Source organism: Ostrea edulis, chromosome 2 (genome assembly GCF_947568905.1).
Source record: "Ostrea edulis chromosome 2, xbOstEdul1.1, whole genome shotgun sequence".
Taxonomy (NCBI): Eukaryota; Metazoa; Mollusca; class Bivalvia; order Ostreida; family Ostreidae; genus Ostrea; species Ostrea edulis.
In genome coordinates, this window is record NC_079165.1 from 63596545 (window position 1) to 63622399 (window position 25855).

A 25855-nucleotide genomic window follows, 5' to 3' on the forward strand; every position below is an offset into this window, starting at 1 on the left:
GGCAATTTTCATACACCAAATTCACAATGAAGACTCTTGGTGATCGCCTTAAAACATGTTTAGTAAGATATTTAAAGAAAAACTATTATATAACGATAAATCGGCGAATATCAATATTGGAAAGTCCCGGACTACATTTACAACCACCCATAATGTCCTGATAAATGTAATGTATGGTGTCCGGATAGGACCATTTGCAAAAGCGTATGCGCTTTAGTCACAACACGCCGTCACGCCAACATAAACGCGCCTTCGCGCTCTCACGCCAACAAACAACGCGCCTTCGCGAAGACAAACAACGCGCCTAATTCGCGCCGACAAGCAATGCGCCTTCACGCTAACACAACTTTACACAACTCGCCTTCGCGCCGACAAGCAACGGTCTGTCACGCCAAAAAAAAAAAAAAAAAAAAAAAGCAACACGGCACGAAGGCGTGTTGCTTGTTGGTGTGACGGCGCGAAGGTGTGTTGCTTGTTGGCGTGATGGGGTATAAAGTTGTATTGATACGGAAATAAACTTTGTATTGAAATGATTTTTTTCTTCTTATAATTTGTTTTATCATTCTCTATGATATTACAAAAGAAAAATGTTTTAATTTCCATTTTAGGGACTGGTCAATATTTATTTGGGGGGGGGGGGGGGGGGTGCATTCCATAATTCCATTTTTAAAAAATCCTTTATCTTATCTTCTAAGAACGCAAAAAAAGTTGTTGTCCTATATCAGATGTGTAATAAAAAAAATCAATATATGCACTCAGGGGTGCATAAGCCAAGTTGCATGGGATACATTGTAAAGTCAGGAATGATGTGGCATATCTATAATTGTGAAGAACTAATTTCAGTTTTAAACTTTTCGAGTTACTGTCCAGAAACCATATTTGTCAAGTTTTTAATCTATTTTCGGTCACTGTGACCTTGACCTTTGACTTTTTTCTCCAAAATCAATAGGGGCCTTGCTTTGCTGGTATCCAACAATATATCCAAGTTTCATTTGATTCAAATTAAAACATTTCGAGCTATCTTTCGGAAACCAATTTTTTTTTTGGAATTTTAAACCTATTTTCGGTCAGTGACCTTGACCTTTGACCTATTTTCTCCAAAATCAATAGAAGTCTTCCTTACCTGGTACATAGCAATATCTTTAAGTATCATTGGATTCGGATTTAAACTTTCTGAGTTATCATCCGGAAACCAAATTTTTCTGAAATTTTCATTCTATATTCGGTCACTGTGACCTTGACCTTTGACTTTTTCTCTCTCCAAAATCAATAGGAATCTTCCTTACCTGGTACTTAACAATATATCAAAGTTTCATTTGATTCGGATTTAAACTTTCTGAGTTATCATCCGGAAACCAAATTTTTCTGAAATTTTCATTCTATTTTCGGTCACGGTGACCTTGACCTTTGACCATTTTCCTCCAAAATCAATAGGGGTCTTTCTTACCTGGTACCAAACAATATATCAAAGTTTCATTTGACTAGATTGTAAACCTTTTGAGTTATCATCCGGAAACCAATTGTTGACGCCCGCCTGCCGCATCACCAAATCATTAGCCGAGTTCAACTTCGTTGCAACTCGGCTAAAACGTCTGTGTCCTATCTAATAAATAAATACATATGTAGTATTAAACAACATTTCTACATGTATTTCACTTTAAATATCTCTGGATTTCTTCATAATTATCACTTAAGATTTGTCTCTCAATTGTTATATCAGCTGAGGGATTCAAGCTCCTAAGAAAAGTTAGCTTACTTTGTCATGTTTCTTCGGTAGTGAAGTTACAAATCTCATTATTTTCATTTTCTTTCTTTTTTTCATTTTGTTAAATAGTTGTTTAAAGTGCTACATTTTGCATATTTTTAATTACTGTTTTACTGAATTGTATTTTTCACAATCTAATTAAAATCAGACTTCTTAGATCCGCGCCGTATACTCTGCGTAAGTGATTGTGAGCGTATTCTAGGATCTGCTTTTTTAATTAGATTGGTATTTTTCACATCTTAGTATTCTCTATGAAAGGTGAAGATAATGAACAGTGATCAATCTCACAACTCCTATAAGCAATGCAAAATAAAGAGTTGAGCAAACACGGACCCCTGGATATACCGAGGTGGAATCAGTTGCCAAGGAGGAGTAAGCATTCCCTGTTGACCGGTCACACCCGCCGTGAGCCCTATATCCTGATCAGGTAAACGGAGTTATCCGTAGTCAAAATCAGTGTGCCAAGAACGGCCGGCCTAACAATCGGTATGAAACGAGTCAGACAGCATTTGACCCATTGTTTAGACTTTAGTTAAATTTTGGTGAACAAGATATACCATTTTTATTTTCTATGATTGAAACCCATACTCCATGCAAAACTTACATTATGTACATGTAATTTTTGCAATTTCATTCACAGATGAATAGTTCTTTTGTAATTCTTAATTGCATATTTTAATATCAAAAAATTTCAGAGGCCCAGTATTTTATTGCAAATTGTCTCTAGTAAATTCAACTTCGATATGAAATAAAGCATGCATACGATTCAGTATTATTGTTTGTAAGATAGTTGAATTAAAGGTTTGAAATACTTTATATTTTTTGTTCATTGATAAATAGAAATATAGCTGTCCTATCAGTGTTGAAAATAAAAAAAGTTGGGAGTCCTATCAGTATGCAAGTCAAAATAAATGTGTGTCCTAATGCATTTTGCACTCGTCCCAACTCCCCACTAAATATTGACCAGTCCCTTATTGCATTTAGAAAAAGCGAAGAGTGAAATGTCCTGATAATCAGTGTCCTGATGAAGTATTTTACCAATATGATCCGCAATTTTTTTTGTAAATATTCAATTTCTGTAATGATTATTTTGTTCGAATAGTTCATGAGATTTGGAACATCGTACCAACAGTTGCATGCTTATTTGGTTAAGGTATTCAATGTATAATGACCATATTCCATATCTAATAAATGGATGGTGGAATATTTGTAATCATGGTATCATTTCGAAGGGTTCATCAAATAAAAATAATCCACCATAGGAATTTTCAAAATTTTGTTTACTGCCTGATTTATTTCACTTAGAATAGCTGGAAACCAAAGCCCCTAAAATTTCATTCAAAGGGGAATAACTCGTGAACAGAAGGGAATTTCCGAAATGTAGTACATGATTTAAGATTGTTCTGTAAAGTTTATAAACCCTGAAAATTTGAGCAAAATCCATGCAGAAATGAGCGAGATATGAAGCTTCAAAGTTAGCGTCTAGGAAAAAGAAGGAAAAAAAGAATAATAAGAATAATCTTAACCAGCACAATCAGTAGAAGGTCTTCCGTTGTTACGGAAGACCTTAATAAATTCCAAAATCGGAAAGGAAAAGAATTGAGTGTTGACGTCCGAAATATGAAGAGAGAATGGAAACAAATCAGAATTGTATAGAGTAGTCGAAATACCTACATGTAGATTTACCATATGTAGCATTATATTATTAAAAAAATATTCAAGAAACGGGACAAGCAGCTATTAGAAAATCAGTGAGGGAGAGGACAGAAGAAAGTGTTTACAGAAAGAGATACCAGCAAACTTTCACAGGTAGTTAAAGAAAATAAACAAATTGACGGCCTCCCGGTCATACGAAGCGAACGCTCTACCACTGAACTAACGCGACCGGTTCCTGACAAAGAAAACTTGTCAAGACTTTTGTCAAAATATGGTCAATTCAAGTGCTGGATTCTTTAGTCTCAAATGTGGAGTTTTTGATCAGTTGCTGAAATTCAAAGTTTTTCACAATGGTCTTTAAACGCTCATCGTCGGAAACTCACGGGAGCGACCGACCGTGAGTTTCCGACGATGTTAAACGCTTCGCCATCCACATAATTGTAATATTTTTGTGTTCTGTTAAATTGATTGATTGGTTGCATATTGTTTAACATACCGCTCGAGAATGCACAGCTTTACATATATTAGTATCTCACAAGTGGTCATCTCTAAAGCTTACAGAAGATTGAAACTGGCTATTCCGAACGACTTATGAGGGTGATCGGTGGGGAAATAACATATTTGGATAAATTATTGGTTCTGTATAAAAAGAATTTCTTTCTACAGGGAGGGGAAGAGGGTGTTTATGTACATAAGATTTACACAAGTTATCCACACCTCTGGTGCCTGGTGTGTACTATATATACGGGGGGGAAATTCAAACCTCTCATGCACATGCAAATATTCAAAGACTCCCTGTCACCCAAGATGATCGTCATATACTATAATACTATTGACATTTATTTATTTTATATAATTAATGTTAATATGTAATACATTGTACTTGATTGAAACCTGTGACCTAGATATGTTCTAGATGTCCTAATTTCAGAGCGATATCTGTAAGAATTGTATAGAAAGATGACGTAACACTTGCTCTGTCATGACACTGCGTGTTCTAGAAAAGGAGGCTATGAATATGGAGCCCCAAATTAACATAAACTCAAGTAATTGAAGATATCTTCAATTATTTAAAGATATCATCAATTCATTTGATGCACGCAACAATTGAATTAAAGATCTCTTCAAATAATTAATGATATCTTCAATTCTGAATTATTGCGCGCATTAATTGAATTGATGATAGCATTAATTCTTCAGCTGAATTGATGCGCGCTTTAATTTAATTAATGATCTCTTTTAATGAATTAATGATATCAACAATTGAATTGATGCGCGCTACAATGCAATTGAAGAGAGCAATAATTGATATAATGCGCGCATTAAATCAATTGATGAGAGCAATAGTTGAATTGATGCGCGCATTAATTCATTTGATGAGAGCAATAGTTGATTTAATACGCGCATTAATTCAATTATTGCTCTCTTCAATTGAATTAATGATATCTTTAATTCATTTGAAGAGAGCAATAATTCTTTTAGAGAGAGCAACTATATAATTAAAGATATCTTCAATTCAACACATCCACAATTTTAATGGGAGCAACAATCTAATTAAAGAGATCATTAATTCAATTGTGGATATGTTGAATTGAAGATATCTCTAATTAGATTGTTGCTCTTTTTTAAAAGAATCATTGCGCGCATCATTTCAAATGATGATATCATTAATTCAATTGAAGAGAGCAATAATTGAACTGATGCGCGCATTAATTCAATTGATGAAAGCAATAATTGATTTAATGCGGGCATTAATTCAATTATTGCTCTCTTCAATTGAATTAATGATATAATTTTATGTACATTACAGTATATCTACATATTTATTTCCCCCCAGAACATCTAGACCTGGATCAGATAAGGCTATACTCCATTTAAGCCGAATTATATATTTTATATAACCAATACAAATTACTAACTAAATTTGAAGTTTTCTCAAGTTGGTACAAAGTGGATACTTCAAAACTTAACGTTTACAAAAATATCAATTTTTCATATCTTTAAGGAAATTTATTTTTCTATATACAGACAGACTAGACGGCATGATGTCGATCAATATCTATAAACAAATGTATATCTTATACAACCAATCAAAGTGTGTGTGTGTGAGTGTGTGTGTTTCTTTCTCTCTCTCTCTCTTCTTTTTGAAAAAGCACACCATTATGAATTTTTATTTAATTAAAGTTGATTTAGTTTCATCGTTTTATTCATTAGATAGGTATCTTATTCCAAAAGATACCCAAATCAGATGAATCACAATTGTTTCTTGATTCCTATTATTTGATTACACGACAATAAAAAATAACCATAATTTAAATACATGACCCCCCCCCCCCCCCCTAAAAAAACCCACACAAGACTATACCAATATTTTGGGCGGATTTCAATTTTACACGATTTCAAAATTAGGTATAAATTTGGCGAAGATGCGTAGTCAAATACGAAACCTTTCAATTAATGGAAATCTTTGAATCTATCTTAATCTATTGAAACAGAGCACCATCATAGAGAGAAGAATGGTATCTGTAGAAAACTAACAAACACCCTAAGTTTGATCTGATAGCCTCCACTGCCAGTACCTGGGTGTAATCCCCACACCCACCATGTAAGAGTTGTCAGAAGACAACATGACTCGCTGGGAGGCAACCTTACTTAACCTACCCACTTCGGTTTGAACGTTTTAGAAAAGTACATGTAGGTCAAAGTCCAATGTCACTAAATTACATTTTTGGCACCGCAAGAAAGGCCTGGTCATGAAGCATCTACATGTGAAACATCAAAGATCTACCCCAATCGTTTAAAAAGTATAACCAAGGTTACAGATTTTGAAAAGCAGCTCAAAGTCCAAGGTCAAAGGCACTAGGTAAAAGGTCCTATATCAAAAGAAATGCCTTTTCACCGAGTCAAATGTCTTGGAACCAAATGAAAGGTCTTTTCATGAGGCATTTCAACGAGAAATATCAAATCCATATCCAACTTGGTCGAAAAGAAATAGCCAATGTTAGTTTATAAAAATAGGTCAAAAGTCACAGTACCAAAAGAAAGGTTTTATAATGAGGCATCTACACGTGAACTATTTTAAGCTCTATCTATATACCAAGGTTATGTTTTTGAAAAGTTGGTCAAAGTCCACAGTAAAGGTCACTAGCTCAAATGTCTTGGTACCAAATAAAAGCCTGGGTCATATTTTATTCTTTACGTTGATTAAATTATTACTTTGTTATAAATACGAAGAATTTAGTTATGCAATTTTTATAGAAGTATAACCTCACAAAATCAATCAAATTGACGAGGTTTTAGAACTATGTATTCTTTTTTAAGTCTTAGTCATAAGTCCTTTTGTAAAACAGGACCCAGGTCATGAGACATAAATATGAGAAATACCAAAGCCCTATCCCCTTTAATTGAAAAGATAGAGCCCAGGTTAAAATTCCCTCGTGAAGTGTGGCGCCGACGTCATAACAATAACTCTCCGGACATACGAATGAGCTCCAACAGGTCGTAGCGGCTAGCCTAGGTATGATAGCTGATTGTGCAATTTTACACATTATCATCTTTATTTATTATTTCGAGGCGAAAAAACCCCCACAAAACGATTTTTAGCTACTTTTCGTCCCAAAAAAACCCCGACAAAATGATAATATCAGCTACTTTTCGCCTCAGAGTAACGAAAAAGAAGACAAATTCTAAAACGGCTCAAATCAGTCACCATACCTACCCCTAAACTACGATCTTGAACGCAGCCCAGGAATAGACTCCAGACGTCTGAAAGCCTCCGTCTAAAAACTGCCTAATCAGAAATTTAAAATCATAGAAGTCGCAGTCTGTAATTAAATTAATGTCAAAATGAAAACCGTGTTACACCCAAAATCGTCGCCCCATCCCAAATCGTCGCTTTGGGACAAGATTGCACGATCATTAGGGGTGACGATTTGGGATGTACTATAGTACACCCCAAATCGTCGCCCGCTAATATTTTATTTGCTTTTTAGGATAGATTACACAGAAGTTATTTTTATTGTACCCCCTCTTATATGGGAGGTAAATATGTTTCACTTGGTCTGTTTGTCTGTCTGTCCGCACCCACCCAAATCTCTGGTGTTTGTCGACGTATTGGGCTGCAATTTTGTATGTAGATTACAAGTGACCAAAAAAAAAATGAGAATCTGGAATGATAGCTTAAAGCGCCGCGAGTTGTGCACAATTTTCGGCAACTCTGCAATATCTCTGGTGTTTGTGAACCGATATGTGGGTTACAGGTTTTACAGGCATGTGCTTCCCGTCACATGAAATCTCTTGATCGCGAGCTCAAAGCACCGCGAGCTGTAATTATAGCGACTATTTTCGACTGTCACTCCATGCACTCTGGTGTTTGAAAACCGATTGAGCTAAGATTTTGTATGTAGGTTATATGGAACTAAGCATATAGGTTTCATTTATTTGTTTGTTTATTTACTTATTGAGAGAGAGAGAGAGAGAGAGAGAGAGAGAGAGAGAGAGAGAGAGAGCAACGAGTTAAACAAAAATATTGAGAAATAGAGAGGAAGGGTGGGTGTTTCTCGAAGTTTTCACGAGTGTCCAAACGGCGGCTAACAGGCGTAATCTAAAATAATCTGAGGTCACGAACAAATCTGTGGTGCACAAGACCTAACAACCCCATGATCAGCAGAATGACCCTACATGCAACAAAAGGCAAAACGATTTATTGTCGGACACATCCCTCTCTCCCTTTCTCTCTTAAGGACTAGTACTGGACGAACAAAATTCACATAGAGAACAATGACAACACCAACAACAATTCTTTCAATAGTAACAAAACCACTACCAACCAAAACAACAATAACAAATACTGTGATCGTAATAAATCTTTTTGAAATTTATACAACAGAACAAGTAGAAGACGAAGTAGAAGATTAAAATGCTTGTAAGGTCCAGAGAACCCTTTGAGGTGATAGCTGGACCACAGAAGAAGAAGAAAGAGGAGGAGAGGAGAAGGTGTTAACAAACAGGGCCAGTTTGTATATAAATGATGTTTCCAAATAGTTGCAGCAAGGGGAACGACAATTTGGGGTGTGAGGTTATGCCCAAATCGTCGCCGGCGACTATTTGGGGTGTTCCATAAGAAACCCCAAATCGTCGCCGGTGACGATTTGGGGTGAAACAAACCGTTACCCTTCAAAAATCTTACAAATCGAATAACCTTGTAGAAACACAGAATACTGTACATACTAGACATTGCACGACAAACGAATCCTCACGTGGTTAGTATCTAATTTGCGAGCGAGCGATCACAAACACTCGAGCTTTTCCGGTGCAATGGAAGAGTGTTTTTCCGATCTTAGATATAATTTTTGATAAGACAACAGAAATAAATTTTCATTTTTAATGTGACAGAAGCCGATAAATCTGAATTATCATGTGAAATTGTTCGGCCCTTCCCCACTGCGTAGGACACCACGACCGGTTAAGAGAGGACTGTATGCATACAAGCAGGATGGCTTAATTCGCAACATCGCACAGGATGTTCTCTTCTAAGAAATAAAAAATGCATGGTAATACTTTAAAAGTTTGAAAACATCTAGGCCTAGTGTTTACAAAAAATAGATACAAACGCATACCCAGGTTTACCCAGAAGGCCATGTTCTTTATTATATATATAGGTGGTGCGTAACTATAGTTACGCACCACCTATATATATATATAATAAAGACCTATATAGCTTTCTTTTGTATACTAGGTGCTCAAGTGAATTATTTTCTCATATTCATCATTTAAGCGATATTTGGAATCAGAATTCAATAGGTCTTATGAGGTTTTGTTACAAAGGTGCTAATACAAGATTAAAATATTGCGACTTATTTTATCGTGCGCTCGCACTATGATAGTCACAATATATTTTCATTGTATCAACATTATGACAAAGCAATTGCAATTCAATATAAAGCAATATTCACTGTTACAAACACAAACATAGACAGTCACGACCCATTTACCGTTAACAGCGCGCTACAATTGAAACTACATAATCTTAAAACTCAAATAATTTTGTCACAAAACCCTCATAAAACTTATACAATTTAGCAGGATGAATATGATCAAATAAGTCATATAAACAACTATCATACAAAACACCCTATAGTTCTTTACATTTTACAGGGTTTTTTGGGGTTGTTTTTCTTGTTTGTTTTTTTTGTTTTTTTTTTTCACACATGTAGTTCGTTGTTTACAGTTTAGTAGTACCCTTCCTGTACGCATCAAGTCCATTGTAACCTCTGAATAAATAAACTGCAGGAAGAACATACCTTGTCTACTATGAGGAACTTTATATGAGAGTTTTTATTTAGATATACAAGTTTTATTTCAATATGACAAGAAAGAATATATACAAACAGAATAAAAGAATGAGATACTGTTCGAACAAGATAGCTACGCGTAGCCATACATGTATGCCCCCCCCCCCCCCCCCCCCCCCAACCCCCCCCCAACAAAGTTGAAACATGAAAGTCCCATAACTCCTTTAAAATTTGTGAAATTAAAATTGATATGATCAAGTACATATAATGACTAACAATCCAACAAAATTAGAACAAAATCCGTTGAGCGGTTTCTGAGGAGTCGCGTCCACAGGGGCTCGGTTGTCAGATATTGAAGTTTTGTATTATTTGTTCCCGAATAATAAATTGAAGTTTTTCATGATTTGTGTCCGAAAAATAGATTATATAAATAAAATCCACCACCAAAATCCGCTTTTTTCGAGGTTTTAAAAAAGGTGTATCATGTGTACATTAAAAAAAGTAAAGGGACGACACTCGCCATCTTGGATTTCTGGGGGGGACCTCGATTCACGGCTTGTTTTTAACAATTTCTAATCTCTGCCTACCGGTTTCTGGCGAGATCTATGTTGGAAAAAGATCCAACGACTTCTCCCTATCGTCTGCTTATGTCTACATGCCGTATTGAAGATCCAGTGACCCGAAACATCCTCGATACCTGCCCCTACTTATCGAAAGCAACGGAAGTTTGCATCGAGTGACACGACGCCTACCGGTGTAGCGGTGATCGCTGTCGCTGGTCTAAATATAGCGGTAGCCCTGCTGTTCGACGCTCGCATAATTCGACCCATAGGTAATTGTAAACATTTTATATGGTTGTAATCAGCAATTCTTGTGAAAAAAAAAACAACAAAAGACAATAAAACAATTGGTATTATTGAATTATTTTGTTTTAAAAACCAGAAAATGCTTTGGTTTTTAATTCTACATCTGAAATTGTGATCGGCATATGAACTTCATTTATGCACATATTTTAATGAAAAGACATGCATTTTAACTAATATATTAAATTATATAACTAGTGCAACTCCTTTAGCAAAAATATCAACAGAAACTTACTAATAATTATTCATTTTACATGCAAGAATCATCGAGATCGGCATCCCACCAATGTCGTCCTGTACTCGAGTCTCGACTGATTTATTTATTTCATGATTATGATTATGATAGCAATACCTTGGAAGTAAGATAGTGGTTTAAAAAGAAAAAGTGAATATTATTGTTTTCATTGTCGATGATTTAATTGCTAGTATGAATAAATGCGAATCATGATCACACTCTACCAGTCTAATTCAAAACAAAGTTGTGACTCGAATTTCCTCTATTGTGTTTTTTAATATCGAAAAGCCATCAGCTATGTCAATGAAGTATTTTTATATAGGTGTTGAAATGCTTAGGTATTTAGTTTTAATTTTTTGCGCAATTACTTATGAATTTAAAGCAGATTTTCGACATAGTTTGTGGTCAGAATAATCCAAGCCCCATGACTAATTTTCATTTGTAATGAAATGAGCACAAATCACAACTAGCCAATCCAATAAACTTATGGTTATGTAACACTAACCTGACTAAGAAGATAGGTGCCTGTTTTTGACCGACTCAGGTTTACATTTCTAGGTAAACATCATATCTATAAATATATCTAGTGTTTTTCAATGATGATATCAGACATTCAGTATTTGAAAAGTGGATAATTTATGATGAATTAATGTTAAGAATGGAGATGTGGAGTTCATATCCCATTAAAGTAATTTACTTCATGTAGTTCAAAACACGTGAAATTAGTTTAAATTCATTTCTTTGAAAACATGCCAGAAGAAAATTTATACTAATGCAATAATCAATTATCTTTGGAATGAACAATATGAATTATTTACCCTGTGAAAAACGAATAGAAAACATCCTATATATTGGACATTCTCGAGCATACAGTAAAAATGTGCATAATCATTTGCATGAGATTTCTATATGGTAGAGCCTTGATATTTAGAGGTCAAAGGGCAAGTATTATGACATCATTTACTGATCCTTTTAATTCTTTCTGCATTGAATTTGTCAATTCTCCAAAACATCCCAATTTCCCTCATTGTGATACATTTTAATCTGTGATCCATTTCAATCAGTCAGTTGATTTTTTGTTGGATTTGAATTATACATTTTTTTCGAAGAAATCTTTAGAGTAGCATAATTTCATGTGAATTTGCAATTTTTGAGCTACGTCTGTTCTTTAATAACATCAGGTTGCACTCAAATACAGTGGCAGATCTATACCTTACTGTGGGGTTTGGGGGGAGGTTAACCCATTTAAAAAGAATGATTTAAAATGGTGCATTTTAATGCATTTCTTGTTTTTTCTTCCCTTCATTTGTAGTCACCACATCTTTTATATGTTTGGGTGTGGTAAAACAAAAAAGAAGACCCCCCCCCCCCCCCCCAATGAAATATGCTGTTGTAGTAACAGAAAAGCAGTTTTCGAAATTGGTTTAAAACTTAGTACAGACTGGGTTTATGCCAAAACAAGATGACATAGACCTCATCGAATTGGCATAGACCGCAAGATTGAAAAAAAGATGGTCCCTATTTCATCAGACTCAATTAGCACCATTAACAAGTCCCAAACAACACCTTGTATAGAAACTATTTCCTTCTCAGAACAACCATTGGCTCAGTTACAAGATCATCATGGAATCATGAAGATTGACATCGAGAAAGCGCAGCATGATGATCCTGAACTATTGCTCTGGATACATAGCATTTATGATGGATACAGGCCAAAGAAGAGCGATCTATCTGGATCTTTCTCAGACACCATTTTGTTCAGGAACTTCGATAAACTGAAGCTGATCAATAACATTCTGTACAGAGAAGTGAAGGTGGATGAGAAGACAGTCAATCAGCTTGTTGTACCTTCAGGTTTAGTAGGTAATGTATTGAGATCTTTACACAACAACATGGGACATCCTGGGAGAGAGAAAACGTTGGGTTTACTCCGGGATAGATTTTTCTGGCCTGGACAGTACAAGGATGTTGAGAATTGGATTAGAGAATGTAGGAGATGTATTCTTAGGAAAACACCAGCACAAGACAAAGCAGAACTTAACAACATCATCACCACCCAACCTCTTGAATTGGTCTGCATGGATTTTCTATGTCTAGAGAAAAGTAAGGGAGGATATGAAAATGTACTCGTCATAACCGATCATTTTACACGTTTTGCCATTGCTGTACCAACTAGAAACACAACAGCTAAGACAACAGCAGAAGCATTTTTCAACAATTTTATCGTACTCTATGGACTTCCTAAACGTATTCATTCTGATCAAGGTGCGAATTTTGAGAGCCGACTTATTAGGAAATTATGTGAACTTTTCGGCATTTCAAAATCAAGAACTACACCATATCATCCAATGGGAAATGGACTTTGCAAACGTTTCAACAGGACTTTGATTAACATGTTAGGATCTTTAGAACAATCAAGAAAAGCAGATTGGAAATCTTACATAGCTCCCATTGTACACGCATACAACTGCATGAAGCAAGAAACTACCAAATTTTCACCCTATCACCTAATGTTCGGACGGGAACCTAACTTACCAATAGACATAGAATTCGGATTAGATAGACAGAATGAAAGATCAAAATCTCTTACCAAGTATATAGACAACTTAAAGGAGCGACTGAGGAAATCCTACCAGTTAGCATCAGAGGCTACACGCAAATCACAGGAACGACAAAAAGACAATTATGATCTCAAGTCTAGAGGAGTTGTGGTAGAAGCAGGAGACCGAGTGTTAGTCAAAGTGGTAGCATTTGACGGACGCCACAAATTGTCGGACAAGTGGGAAGAAGACCCATACATAGTGATTAGTCAGCCCAATCAAGATATCCCTGTTTACAAGGTACAGAGGGAGGATGGTGTTGGAAGAGTAAGGATTCTGCACAGAAACTTACTGCTACCAATTGGACATCTTTTGGAATTCCAACCGAAGATGGATGCAACACCAGAGTATTCAGTTCCACCAATGCGGAAGCCAACACCAAAACCCAGAACCAGACAACGGAAAAAGGAAGACAGTGACACTCAGTCAACTGCAGAAACCTAATTTGATACAGATGAGGAGGAAGCAGTCTTATGGGAGATTCCTAGAGGAACACAACGTCATCACATTGATGCCCCTAATATCATGTTACCTGAAAGGAGAGAACCCGTACTAGAAAATGCAGATTTCCCAACAGATGAGGACGCTCATCAGGTTGGAGAGCATTTTGAAGATCATGCGGAAGAGGAGACTGCTATGGAACCTGCACCACAAGCAGAAGATCTAGAATCTGAAACTGAACCAGCAGCTGATGCTGAACCAGAAACAGATGATACGGATACAAGTTCACCTGTTACTGCTCCACGCAGATCGACCAGACCCAGAAAAGAGCCAGCATGGTTACGAAGTGGAAACTTTGTAAGGCTTCAGCAGAGAACTATTGACCCGCAGTGGTCCGAGAAAGCGAAATTTCTTCAAAACATTCTGCAAGACGAACACTGACAAGGTTTTGAAAGAAATGAGATTTTGCAGACTCTTCTTGAAATTGTTAAGAAGACTTGATGCTTCCATTTTCATGAATTGTGTGACAGAGAACTATTTCATTGTCAACATGCTTTTGTAAATAACTTATATATTCTTCTCAGAGAATGACGAGGACATCATTTTTCAGAGGAGGGGAAGAATGTAGCAGTGTGTTTTAATTTGTATATATTATATGATACCGTATTTTAATAAACATGAATAGTGCATATGGAATTAAAAGCACATTTTATGATTTAAGTCAAATTCCCAGATTCACCCCTTTATTTACTTAGTGTAATAGGTGAGTGAAAAGGTTCACAGGTCTTGCTATTTCATTGGCTATAGAACTGAGTTTTATTCAGTTAGAATCTAGAGAGTTTTTGGTCAGGTTGGTTGTGGTTTACATTTAAGCAGTTTTGCTATCTTTGTGCTGATTTGACATTTTGGTTTTGACAAAGACATTATTAGACCTTCAAATCCAGACCTGACAGTAAGTACTAATTTTATTAACATTTATCTTCATAATATGTATATATAACTAATATCACTGTTTGAGAGAAGAGTGAAAGTTTAAATATTATGAAGAACAGTAAATATCAATTTAAAGTTATTTCATCTCAGTATATGCTTATATTATATCTATAGTTATTATAGTGTATATAGTACTGTAATGATATATTTGTTATAAATAGATTAGAAGCATCCAGACAGCATTTTGATGTTTGCATGCATTGGACCTTGTCCCATAGATAGGTAATTAAAAGATATTACCTTTTATTATATTTAAAACATGTAATTTCATAGTGTTACATTATTTGTAATGCAACTGTAAATATTTGAGTAAAGTATATTTTACTATATTTGAATTAAGGGAGATAACTCTTAAGGTTGAAATGTACTCGTTACTGATTGTAAATCGCTGTGATATTCATTGTTACTATTTTGTCTTTTAGGGCCATATTTTTGTAATGGACATTTTGTAATCATCGTTATCATCCTTATTCGTTTTACCATGCAATAAATGACTGCATTGTGAACCCTGAGCCAGGAGTTGGTTATTTCTACATTTACAAACCACCACCCCTGCAACAATAACACAAATTCAAAACATTTTTATTTACTTCTAAAGTACTTATAAAGCATATTTTCTTTCCATTTCCAAAAAAGTTTTCTCTTTTCCTCATAACGTTTATCAGACGTTGACTTGTGGGATAACTTAATTGCTTTAAACTAAGAAAATTAACATACACGTCTTACATACCCAATTACAACTGTTATAGACCAGTGCCATTTGACATAGACTCGGTCTATGGTTAATTTCAAACACCAAGAAACGTCCTAAAGGTCAGTTATAAAACAGCATCACACATATTTGTAATATATCAACAAGTAATTTTGAAACAGTGCACTTTCTAATGTTGACTGTCTGGTATCACCCTCATCTTACTGGAGTTTGATAGGCTATATATCAAAATAGCAAAACCGGCTGAAACCTCAAGTGAACTTTTCTGATCATGCACCTGTTGTCCATTGTCTGTCTAAACTTTTTACATTTTCGACTTCTTCTCCAGAACCACTAAGCCAATTTCAACCAAACTTGGCCCAAAGCATCCTTGGGTAAAGGGCTTTCAAGTTTGTTCAAATGAAGGGCCATGCCCTTTCAAAGGGGAGATAATCATAAAAATGCAAAAATAGGGTGGGGTTCATTTAAAAATCTTCTCGAGAACCACTGGGCCAAAAAAGCTAAAATTTACATGGAAGCTTCCTGACATATTGCAGACTCAAGTTTGTTCAAATCATGGCCCCCGGGTGTTGAATGGGGCACACTAGGGGATCAAAGCTTTACATACAAATACATAAGAAGAAACTGTAAAAATCTTTTTCTCAAGAACAGCAAAGTCATGATTATTCATAGTTATATGTTAGCATCTTCAAGTAGTGAAGCAGTTTGCTCAAATCTTAACCCCCCAGGGGTAAGTGAGGAACACAATTGGCAATGGGCAATTTAGTTTTAGATAGGAAAAATGAAGAAATTTGTTTACAAACAGTGATCAGTCTTATTAATATGGAATCATTCTCAGGTATTGTAGATTCAAGCTTTTTCAAATCATGACCTCTGATTTCCTTAATTAAATGATTGCCAAAACCATAATATTGTCAATCCCCAAAAAAGTAGACCAGGGGTCATAATGTGAAAGTACGTTCTTTTTAAACTAGATACAGATATATATTTATAATACGAGGATGTCTGCTAATGTCACTTCTTTTAATAAGACTAAGAAAGAAGGTAATTTTGTGACATCATTGCCCAGCTCATACCATGTGGAGGTATCCTCATATGAGCCATAATTTTGAATAAAAATTTAAACCCAAATGAAAAATAAAGTCCTGAAATTTTCTTAGTAAGTAAAAACAAAATATTAACAATTAGAATGAAGCTTTAAAACATTTCAGTGCTTGATTTAAAAAGTATGATCTAATTTGGAATGAATAAAAATAAATGTTATAATAGATAGCCAAAATGAAGAGGCGAAATAAAATAATATGTGTGGTTTCAGTTACAATCCCTTGAAAGATAGTGTTGGTATGTAGGAATGATATTTAATTTCTTTTTTATTATAGACTTTAGATGGAAACAGTTTCCTTTTATCGTCACTTCCTTGCATATACCATTTACATATACTTCTCAAAATTGGTAGGGATCACCCTAGTTTTTACAATTCTAAGAGTTATATATATATTTAAAAAAAAATAAAAATGCAGAACAAAATCAGTGCATTTGTCAAAATCATGTTGTCATATTTCAACCAGGTTACAGTTTTCAAACCCTTCCAAGTTTTTAAATCTTTCTTACTTTTTCAAAAATAAGTAGGGTGATTGCTCAGTATATTCAGACAAACTGAATTTTGCACTATTGTTTATTTAAGCATTTTTTAGTTCTATGTCACTCTCTGTCTAACGTTAGATGGCCTGTTGTAAGTGTTTACAGCTTAGCATTTTAGCGGTATCTATATATTGGCTATGAAAGAACTTTAAGCTTCACCTGAAGGAAAACGGGTCAAAAATTTATATATAGTGGTAAATAAAGTTAACCCCTTCTCATAAAAGAAAATCTTGAAAAAGGTGTGTATTGTATTTGTATATGGTAACGAATTTTGGAAATATTAAACACCAAAAAAAAAAAAGATAGTTGAGGGTCGGGGGTAAAAATTAGGGACTGTCGGGTAACTGTAACCACACATGTTTTTATTTGGCCTGAAATATAATGAAGAAAACTACACTTAAATTATCTAGTTCAAATCAAACCGCCACCTATTTGCACCTTGTACAACTTTTACAGACCATACCCTAGTTAGTTCTGACAAAATATGAAACGGTCATTCTGAAGAGCGACTCCAGTCACCGACGCTCATAATTAATTCTAAATAATTATTTTCCCATTTTCTCTCTCCCGAATTCTGAAACTACACTTAAAGTATCTAGTTCAAATCAAAGCGTCACCTATTTGCACCTTGTACAACTTTTACAGACCATACCCTAGTCAGTTTTGGCAAAATATGAAACGGTCATTCTGAAGAGCGACTCCAGTCACCGACGCTCATAATTAATTCTAAATAATTATTTTCCCCATTTTTTCTCTTCCGAATTCTGAAACTACACTTAAAGTATCTAGTTCAAATCAAAGCGCCACCTATTTGCACCATGTACAACTTTTACAGACCATACCCTAGTCAGTTCTGGCAAAATGTGAAACGGTCATTCTGAAGAGCGACTCCAGTCACCGACGCTCATAATTAATTCTAAATAATTATATTCCCCATTTTCTCTCTCCCGAATTCTGAAACTAGACTTAAAGTATCTAGTTCAAATCAAACCGCCACCTATTTGCACCTTGTACAACATTTAGACCATGACGACATCGATCGTATTTTTTCAGGTTTAAATAAATCATAAGGAAAACAACAAAAATATGTAACTGTCAGTAGGCCTTCATGAAGCACACAAAAATTAGCATTTTGTTGTATATAGGAGATTCGATATTTCTACCGATCATTAATGATCAGAAATCACACAAAAGAAATGTCCTACAATAGATAAATTGAAAGTTGGCAACACGACTTAATATCATAATCTGTAATATTTGCAGAAATCTCACGGGAATTACTAAACGACTGTGTCATAACGCAATGTTTATGCAGAGTTTACGACTTCGCGATGTATATAACTATAAGCATTTTCTCTCCCGAGCGTTGTCTTGTATAAAACCGGCTAGTTAATATTAATGCGATTCGTTTGTTGTTGTTTTTTTAATTCTAAATTTTTATTGTTTACTTTCAAACAATCAGTCCTAACACAGTCTACAAAATTTGCCAAAATGCCATCGGGTTCGTTGCATGAATGTGTCATAACGTTCGTGACTCATAAATAACGTTTCTAACGTTATTTGACGTGGTATGGGCCATGGGGAATTACCTTAAGTCCCAGAAAATTTTGATGAGTGCATGAGTAACATCTACATGAGGACAGGAGATTGACATCAATAGCAAACTACATTTGATATATTTCATTTCTTAATCATACAATTGCTTATCATAAAATCATGTAAAATCACATATAGTGAAACCTGTCTAATCCGACAGGCACTAGGAGACAAGTTTTTTTTTGGTCAGAATACAGAGTGTATCAGAATAAACAATGTAAAAAAACAGGGAAAATATGAAACTGAGAATGAAAATAAGGGTCGGAATGCCCGGCAGTGAAACGGATTGCTCAGGTGTCAGATTAGGTAGTTTTCACTGTACCATGAACTTGCCTAGTATGAAATTATTAGGATATTCGTAAAATGCTTTTAATTTTTGTATATATATTCACTGATATTAGTCTTATCCTCTGCAGTTGATATGTTTAATTGCACGGACATATTACGTCCATGTATAAAACAATGTACGTGTAGATGAACAAACACATCAATGCATTACAATGCAAATCATTTGATTAACGTTTAACTACTTTTCATGCATGTATGTATGTACTTGTCTAATTTTTTTATACATTCTTATCTTTTTCAGCTAATGAAAAAAAAAAAATGCATTGCATCACTCACAATTTTAACACAAAAAGATTAATGCTAGTATTTATCTCCATGGTTAATCTTTGCACCTCACTGACAACTGTTGAATAAACACTAGCATGTAGTTACCAGTCAGGGTAGCTCAGTGTAACAGAATTCTCTTTATAGCAAGGAGGTCATGAGTTCTAGCCCCGGTAGTGGCATGACCGCATCAAACATAAAATGTAAACATAGGTAGTAATTACTACTCCAAATACTCGCCTTTTAGAAGTGAGAATCACGGTTCTTTTGGATATGACCTTAAAAATGGAGGTCCCATGTCACAGCAGGCGTTGGCATGATAAAGAACCTTTAACTGCTATGGTAGTAAGCAGTTAGCATAGGTTTAAATTTGTGGTACTTCATCTACAACTGGTGACGTCTCAGTATGAGTGGATAATTTGTGACGGGACTTAAAACAAACAAACAACCAACATGAAGTCACCAGTCAAGAGAAGTGTAAACAAACATGCACCTGCCCATGCAATCTAACTACCATCTCATTGTCTTGGTTCACCGGTGCATATAAATTTTCTTGGATGATTGCTGCTGAGCAATTATCAAAACTCACTGATCAATTCTACTCACAGAAGTGAAATTTGTAATTGATTTTAATTAATTAAGGATGTGTCCACATTCTCTCACTTTTCAATCTATGTCTCAAATAATTTAGCAGCATCCAGGATGTAAATTATTGCATTAGAGTCTCTGAGAGAACCCTTAAAATAGTAACACTGACTCATTCTTAAAATAGTAACACTGACTCATTCTTAAAATAGTAACACTGACTTATTCTTAAAATAGTAACACTGACTCATTCTTACCGTGTTTGGTGATAGGAAAATCTTGGACAGGAACAATGTTATCGGGGATATAATGTCTAGGAAGCTTCCTTTCAATAATTGATTGTAAATATTCTATGATACGGTCAATTTCCATATCCTGTTTGGGAATTACAAAAACAACCAGTCTTCCATCATCTATCACTGCTTTACAGTCAGAAACCTGGGATTCTGATAGTATAATCTGAAACGAAGATCAAATGTTTTACCAGTAATACTGTAGAAGTGGTAATTTACGCATGGGGGAAATTTACAACAATTACGCAACCACATAATAAGCGTGTAAATTTTCCCCACAAGTATAGTTATAAATAATTTATATATCATATTCAGTTACAGCATAGTTTTCCCCCACACGTAATGTTGGACGTGGAAAAATGTGTACTTAACCCCACTGTAAATAACCACTCTTACAGTATATGACCATTTACACTGAACAAGAGGCCCATGGGCCACATTGCTCACCTGAGTCACCTTGGCCCATATCTGAAGACTTTCCATATATATTTGCATGTAAAACCTTAGTCCCTGTTAGGGGTGAATCAATATATCAATATATCGAAATGTACCGGTATACGCCTGTCCAGCGATATACGATACAGTGTTTCGACGATACGATACGATATAATGTTGGGGTTAAAAATAGCCCTTTTAATAGTCGGGATCGAAGTTCATAATTTAAAAACGGCTTCTAACAGGAACACGATTTCTCAGACTTTAATCCCCGATTTTTCATTGTGACATTGGAGTTTCCTCAGACTTTAATCCCCGTTTTTACATTGTGACACATCGGATATTTCATAGACTTTAATCCCCGCATTTACATTGTAAAATTGGAGTTTCCTCAGACTTTATCTGTCATTGTTTATGAAATGTTATGAAATAAGATATTAAACCACTTCATTTTGTTTTAAATTTTGATATTTTACTTCAGGAAATGCTTAACTACCTTGCATATCCAATATATCGGATATCGCATCAAAAAATATTGTATCGTATCGGAAAATCTTGAGCAATACACATCCCTAGTCCCTATTGTGGCCCCAACCTACCCCTGGAGGCCATGATTTTTACAAACTTGAATCTGCATTATGTCAGGAAGCATTCATGTAAATCTTTGTTCTTCTGGCTCATGAAAAGAAGTATTTTAAAGATTTTCCCCGATATATTTCTATGTAAAACTTTGATCCCCTATTGTGGCCCCAACCTACCCCCGAGGGCCATGAGTTGAACAAACTTGAATCTGCATTATGTCAGGAAGCTTTCATGTAAATGTCAGCTCCTCTGGCCCAGTGGTTCTTAAGATTTTTAAATGATCCTACCCTAGTTTTGCACTTTTGTGATTATCTCCCCTTTGAAGGGCACATGGCCCTTCATTTGAACAAACTTGAAAGCCCTTCACCCAAGGACGCTTTGTGCCAAGTTTGGTTGATATTGACCCAGTGGTTCTGGAGAAGAAGATGAAAATGTGAAAAGTTTACAACGTCGATGACAGACAATAGACAAATTTTGATCAAAAAAGCTAACTTAGGTGAGCTAAAAACAGGTACAGAATGTGATATAAGACAAAGTCTTATATATAGTCCACATTTCTCCCCTGAATTTGTCTACTATCTCTTAATCATTTTTTTGTTCTATCATGATAGTAATAGAAGTGCATGTAAGAAATGGCCTTGACAGAAAAAGTCAAAGACATTTTCATTTAGAAATAACTGAATCCAAAATAATTTTCTCAGTTTTGGGTGTGCACTACACATATAGATAGGAATAAACCTTTATCAACATAGATTTTCCTTTATCAATTATCTATAGGAGAGGGCAAGGCACATGTTACACATAAAAGTGCAAGTGCAATATATACCCACGATAACAGTATCTCTAATATTTACATAACATGCAATCAATAATACCACATTCATCATTTGTTTACTAGATGTATTTTACGTGAAAATAATCACTTTATAACAAAACGTGACACCTACAATAGTATGTTTTCCCCTTTCTCGTTATCAGTACTGTTAGAGAATGCAGAATGACCTGATTATTACACCACAAAACAAGATGTGTTTGGGAAACACAAATGCCCCCGATAATGGCCAATTCCGAAGATGGCCAAGGTCACAACGGCAAATATCTTGGTACCAGTAGAAAGATCTTGCCAAAAGAAATGCTCATGTACAATATTAAAGCTCTAATATTACCATTTAGAAGTTATGACCAATGTAAAAAATAAAATAAAAGTAGGTCAAATGTCAAGGTCAAAAGGTAACGGAAAGGTCTTGTAACAAGGAATACTCATGTGAAATATCAAAGCTCTATCTCTTATTGTTCAAAAGTTATTAGCAAGGTTAAAGTTTTCAAAAAGTAGGTCAAACTCCAAGGTCAAGGGGTCAAAAATGTTGGTACCCACGGAAAGGTCTTGTCACAAGGAATACTCATGTGAAATATCAAAGCTCTATCACTTACTGTTCAAAAGTTATTAGCAAGGTTAAAGTTTAAGACAGAATGACAGTATTACAGAATGACAGACAGGACAAAAACAATATGCCCCCCAATCTTCGATCTCGGGGGCATAAAAATTATTCACATCAAGAAAAAGTTGATCTACTCACCTTTTCTATTTCTTCGAGATTAAGACGACATCCATTCCTCTTGACCTGTCTATCGTGTCGGCCAACATAAAATATCCTCCTCTCACAATCAATTCGAACAATATCTCCAGAGTCCCGAAAATTCTGCAGCTTTTCAGATTTGAATATCAGAATCTCTTCATCTACCATGCACAGCCTGTCATAACCACCTGGAAAAATAATGTTATCCATCTTCCTTTTACAGTTAGTTAAAAATTGTAGAAAGAGTTTTCCTGTTCATGTCATCAAGTCTATCAATGATGATATTTGTTACCTAAATATAACTTTCCCTCTCCTTCTAATACCTCCACACCTTCTTCATTCACTATCTTATATGTGGACTGTGCTAATGGTATTCCAAGAGGAACGTCTTCACTATCACACCTCCATAAAAGATACTGGTATATCAAATAAATCTTCTAAATTTTTTCTCAAGATTGCAAATTCAGTATATCTGTACAAATATTACACATTTTTGTGACTTATATTTATTCATGTGTTTTCAATGAACATGTAGATATATAAAAATGTTTTTAATAGCAAGATTCTACACAAAATATAATCACTATTTTTACCAGAATTTCTCATCATTCAGACAATGGTAAAATGACCAGCAGGAGACTTCTGTGATCCCAAACAGATTGATAAACTTTGTTTTGTTGTTGGGGGCTCTCCACTCACGAATCTTGTTAAGGGGAGGAAACTTCTCTCCCCCTAGGGCCAATATTCTCAGGCTGGAAGATCTACTCAGGATTGTGTTTCTTAAATCACTAGGGTGTATTCTTTGTATCAAGGAAGGTGTTGCCTAAATAAAAAAATTAAAAAAATTCACAAATTAGTTAATTTTTCATGAAAAACACCTGAATTTTCATAATACTGTAAATGACTTATATTTCACATGATTTTATTTCTGTAATGTCAACATTGGCTTGTTAGATTTATCACTGAAACACAATTTTCACATAGGGTACATTTCACATAATATGTATATGATAATGACATACAAAATTACTCTTAAAAAAAACAACTTATTTTTGCATCAGGCATCCTAAAAAAGTGAAAATAAAGTTCTTGTGAATGATAAGTGGTTTACAGTATCATAATCAATTTCAGTCCACATTTTCAGTAAGTACATGCAACCTGTGTACTTCTGGAAAGTACAATCAGCTAATTCATTTCTAATAAGTGAAAGATGTAACCTGAATAACAGTGACTCTGTTCCTTCTGTAGATGATAGGAAGTATTTCCTTGGTCTTTAGCTTAATGTGATCAGGTACAATCAAAAGACTGGCCCCACTTGTCAGAGTTATGAAGATTTCTACAATGCTGGGGTCAAAGGTTAAAGGTGAACAAAGCAAGACCACATCATTACTCCTCATATCATATATGCTCCTGAAATATGAAAATAATGCATATAGAACTTCCATTCTATGACTGGTAAGATAAACATCACTAAACTACATAAACATCCCTTAAAATTAATAATCAACCTGGTTAAAATTGATAAAATTTAGAACTCACATTTCATTCTCACCAATTAAGACTTTGATTTGTTAGTGTGGAAGATTTTGTGGAATTAAGACTATTGACATATTCATACTCTACATCATCAGTCAATATTTTCTTCACCTGATGTGTGTGATATTCGGGATGATACATCTGTGTGGGACCTGAACTAGTTTAGGTTGACCTGTGGAACCAGATGTAGTAATATAATAAGCAATATTCTGGATTCTTTCTTTCACATGCATCTCATTTCTTTCTGGGATTTTTAAGAGTATTAATCCTAATGATGAAAGAAAGGAATTTGCTGCTATCTCTCCACCACATAACTGAATAAGGCTTTCTATTACCTGCAAGTATGATAGTATCAAGCACATGAAAGCAAGTAAATTAAGAAGACACGATCAGTAAATCATATGAAGTACACATGTAATATGAGAATTGTTACAAAATGAAATAAATTTAATTACTCCACATGAAGCAATTTAATCTTCACTCTTAATTGATGGTTTTTAAATGTATGCAGACAATTTCATTTCTTTCTGCCACTCAAGACAACAGAATTTGGATATATAGATTTCACACCCACCTGTGTACAATCATCCTGTACTAGTACAGCACATACACCCATTAAACGAAACATTCCAGCTGTTCTCTCTACAGCATGCTTGTCAAAATTATAGAATGCAGCACCACATCCGAGTATTCTAGAAAAATGGAATTCTGATGATTCATCCTTTTAAAATTGATCAATAATTCACCTGTATTGAGAAATGGAGCATGTGTCATAGGTGACCTCCTACATGCATCATAATATTTCATACTACTGGAATTGATACATCTACAGTACATTAGAATATCCTCATCAAGCTCATTCTCTCAACATCATTCATACATGTGTAAAATAAATGCATGCATGTATTTACATACCCACAGAGAATAGCTGGAGTAAGCAGATCAGTGTTTCTACATATGGCAATAACCAAGTTGCTGTCCAGTTTCTTCCTTAAAGCGTCGGAAACCTGAAAAGACAATAGAAATGTTTATTCACCAATTTATATACAATAATTTATTAAAATAACCAAACTGTTTCACACATCTAAGGACAGTGCCAGTTTCAGTGGATAATGTTAGGTGAATACATGTAAATTTACAATCAATATAAGAGTTCAGTAACTAAAATTTGCAAGTATGAAGCATAATACATACAGGATCCAACAAATGTTCTGAAAGCCTAGATTACCTTACCTTTTCTGCAATGGTGAACAACTGTTTGTATGTTTGTATTTGTTTCACATTGCCATCATCATATACGACTGCAACTAAGTTCAGCCACTTAAATTTACCCCTTTCCAAAAGTTCTGAAAGAACTGACATCATTGCTGTTATGTTTTTATTACATGTATTACTGTATGTGTTCCATACTTGGTAGAGAAACAAAGGTACGACTTATCA

The 25855-nt window shown here is 34.9% G+C and overlaps 2 protein-coding genes across 5 annotated transcripts in view; both read right to left on the minus strand.

The window, feature by feature from the left end:
* The window catches only part of LOC130052251 (heat shock 70 kDa protein 12A-like), a 58925-nt gene extending 48411 nt beyond the window's left edge, over nt 1-10514 (minus strand). Inside the window, exon 1 of one of the 2 annotated variants that reach the window (XM_056156685.1) lies at nt 10302-10514. Coding sequence is in view for 1 of the 2 variants with exons in the window: in XM_056156686.1 (XP_056012661.1) it covers nt 1495-1509 (15 nt within the window). In the remaining variant the exon portion in view is untranslated. Of the gene's footprint in view, nt 1-1494; nt 1603-10301 lie in introns of those variants that run through there. The other variant, XM_056156686.1, reaches the window with a different exon arrangement.
* On the minus strand, nt 1509-25845 carry LOC130052252 (beta-alanine-activating enzyme-like). 3 transcript variants are annotated; one of them, XM_056156688.1, is made up of 10 exons: nt 25649-25822; nt 25331-25422; nt 24990-25107; nt 24527-24750; nt 24097-24289; nt 23473-23702; nt 23172-23281; nt 22880-23067; nt 20250-20451; nt 1509-1603 (listed from the first exon to the last, which is right to left on the minus strand). In XM_056156688.1, exons 1-10 carry the CDS (start codon nt 25778-25780, stop codon nt 1584-1586), a joined length of 1509 nt encoding a protein of 502 aa, XP_056012663.1. In that variant the 5' UTR covers nt 25781-25822; the 3' UTR covers nt 1509-1583. The 3 variants fall into 3 exon arrangements, with proteins under 3 accessions (XP_056012663.1, XP_056012662.1, XP_056012664.1); XM_056156687.1 differs by lacking the exon at nt 1509-1603 and adding an exon at nt 16661-19837; XM_056156689.1 differs by lacking the exons at nt 1509-1603; nt 24527-24750; nt 24990-25107 and adding an exon at nt 16661-19837 and having other exon boundaries at nt 25649-25845.
* Nucleotides 25846-25855: the final 10 nt, after the last annotated feature.

Coding starts and splice junctions, on each gene's coding strand:
- LOC130052252 (XM_056156687.1), bottom strand. CDS start 25,780: ATGATGTCAGTTCTTTCAGAACTTTTGGAAAGGGGTAAATTTAAGTGG. Junction 25,423..25,648: donor TGTTCACCATTGCAGAAAAG/GTAAGGTAATCT, acceptor TTGTCTTTTCAG/GTTTCCGACGCTTTAAGGAA. Junction 25,108..25,330: donor ACTCCAGCTATTCTCTGTGG/GTATGTAAATAC, acceptor CCATTTTTCTAG/AATACTCGGATGTGGTGCTG.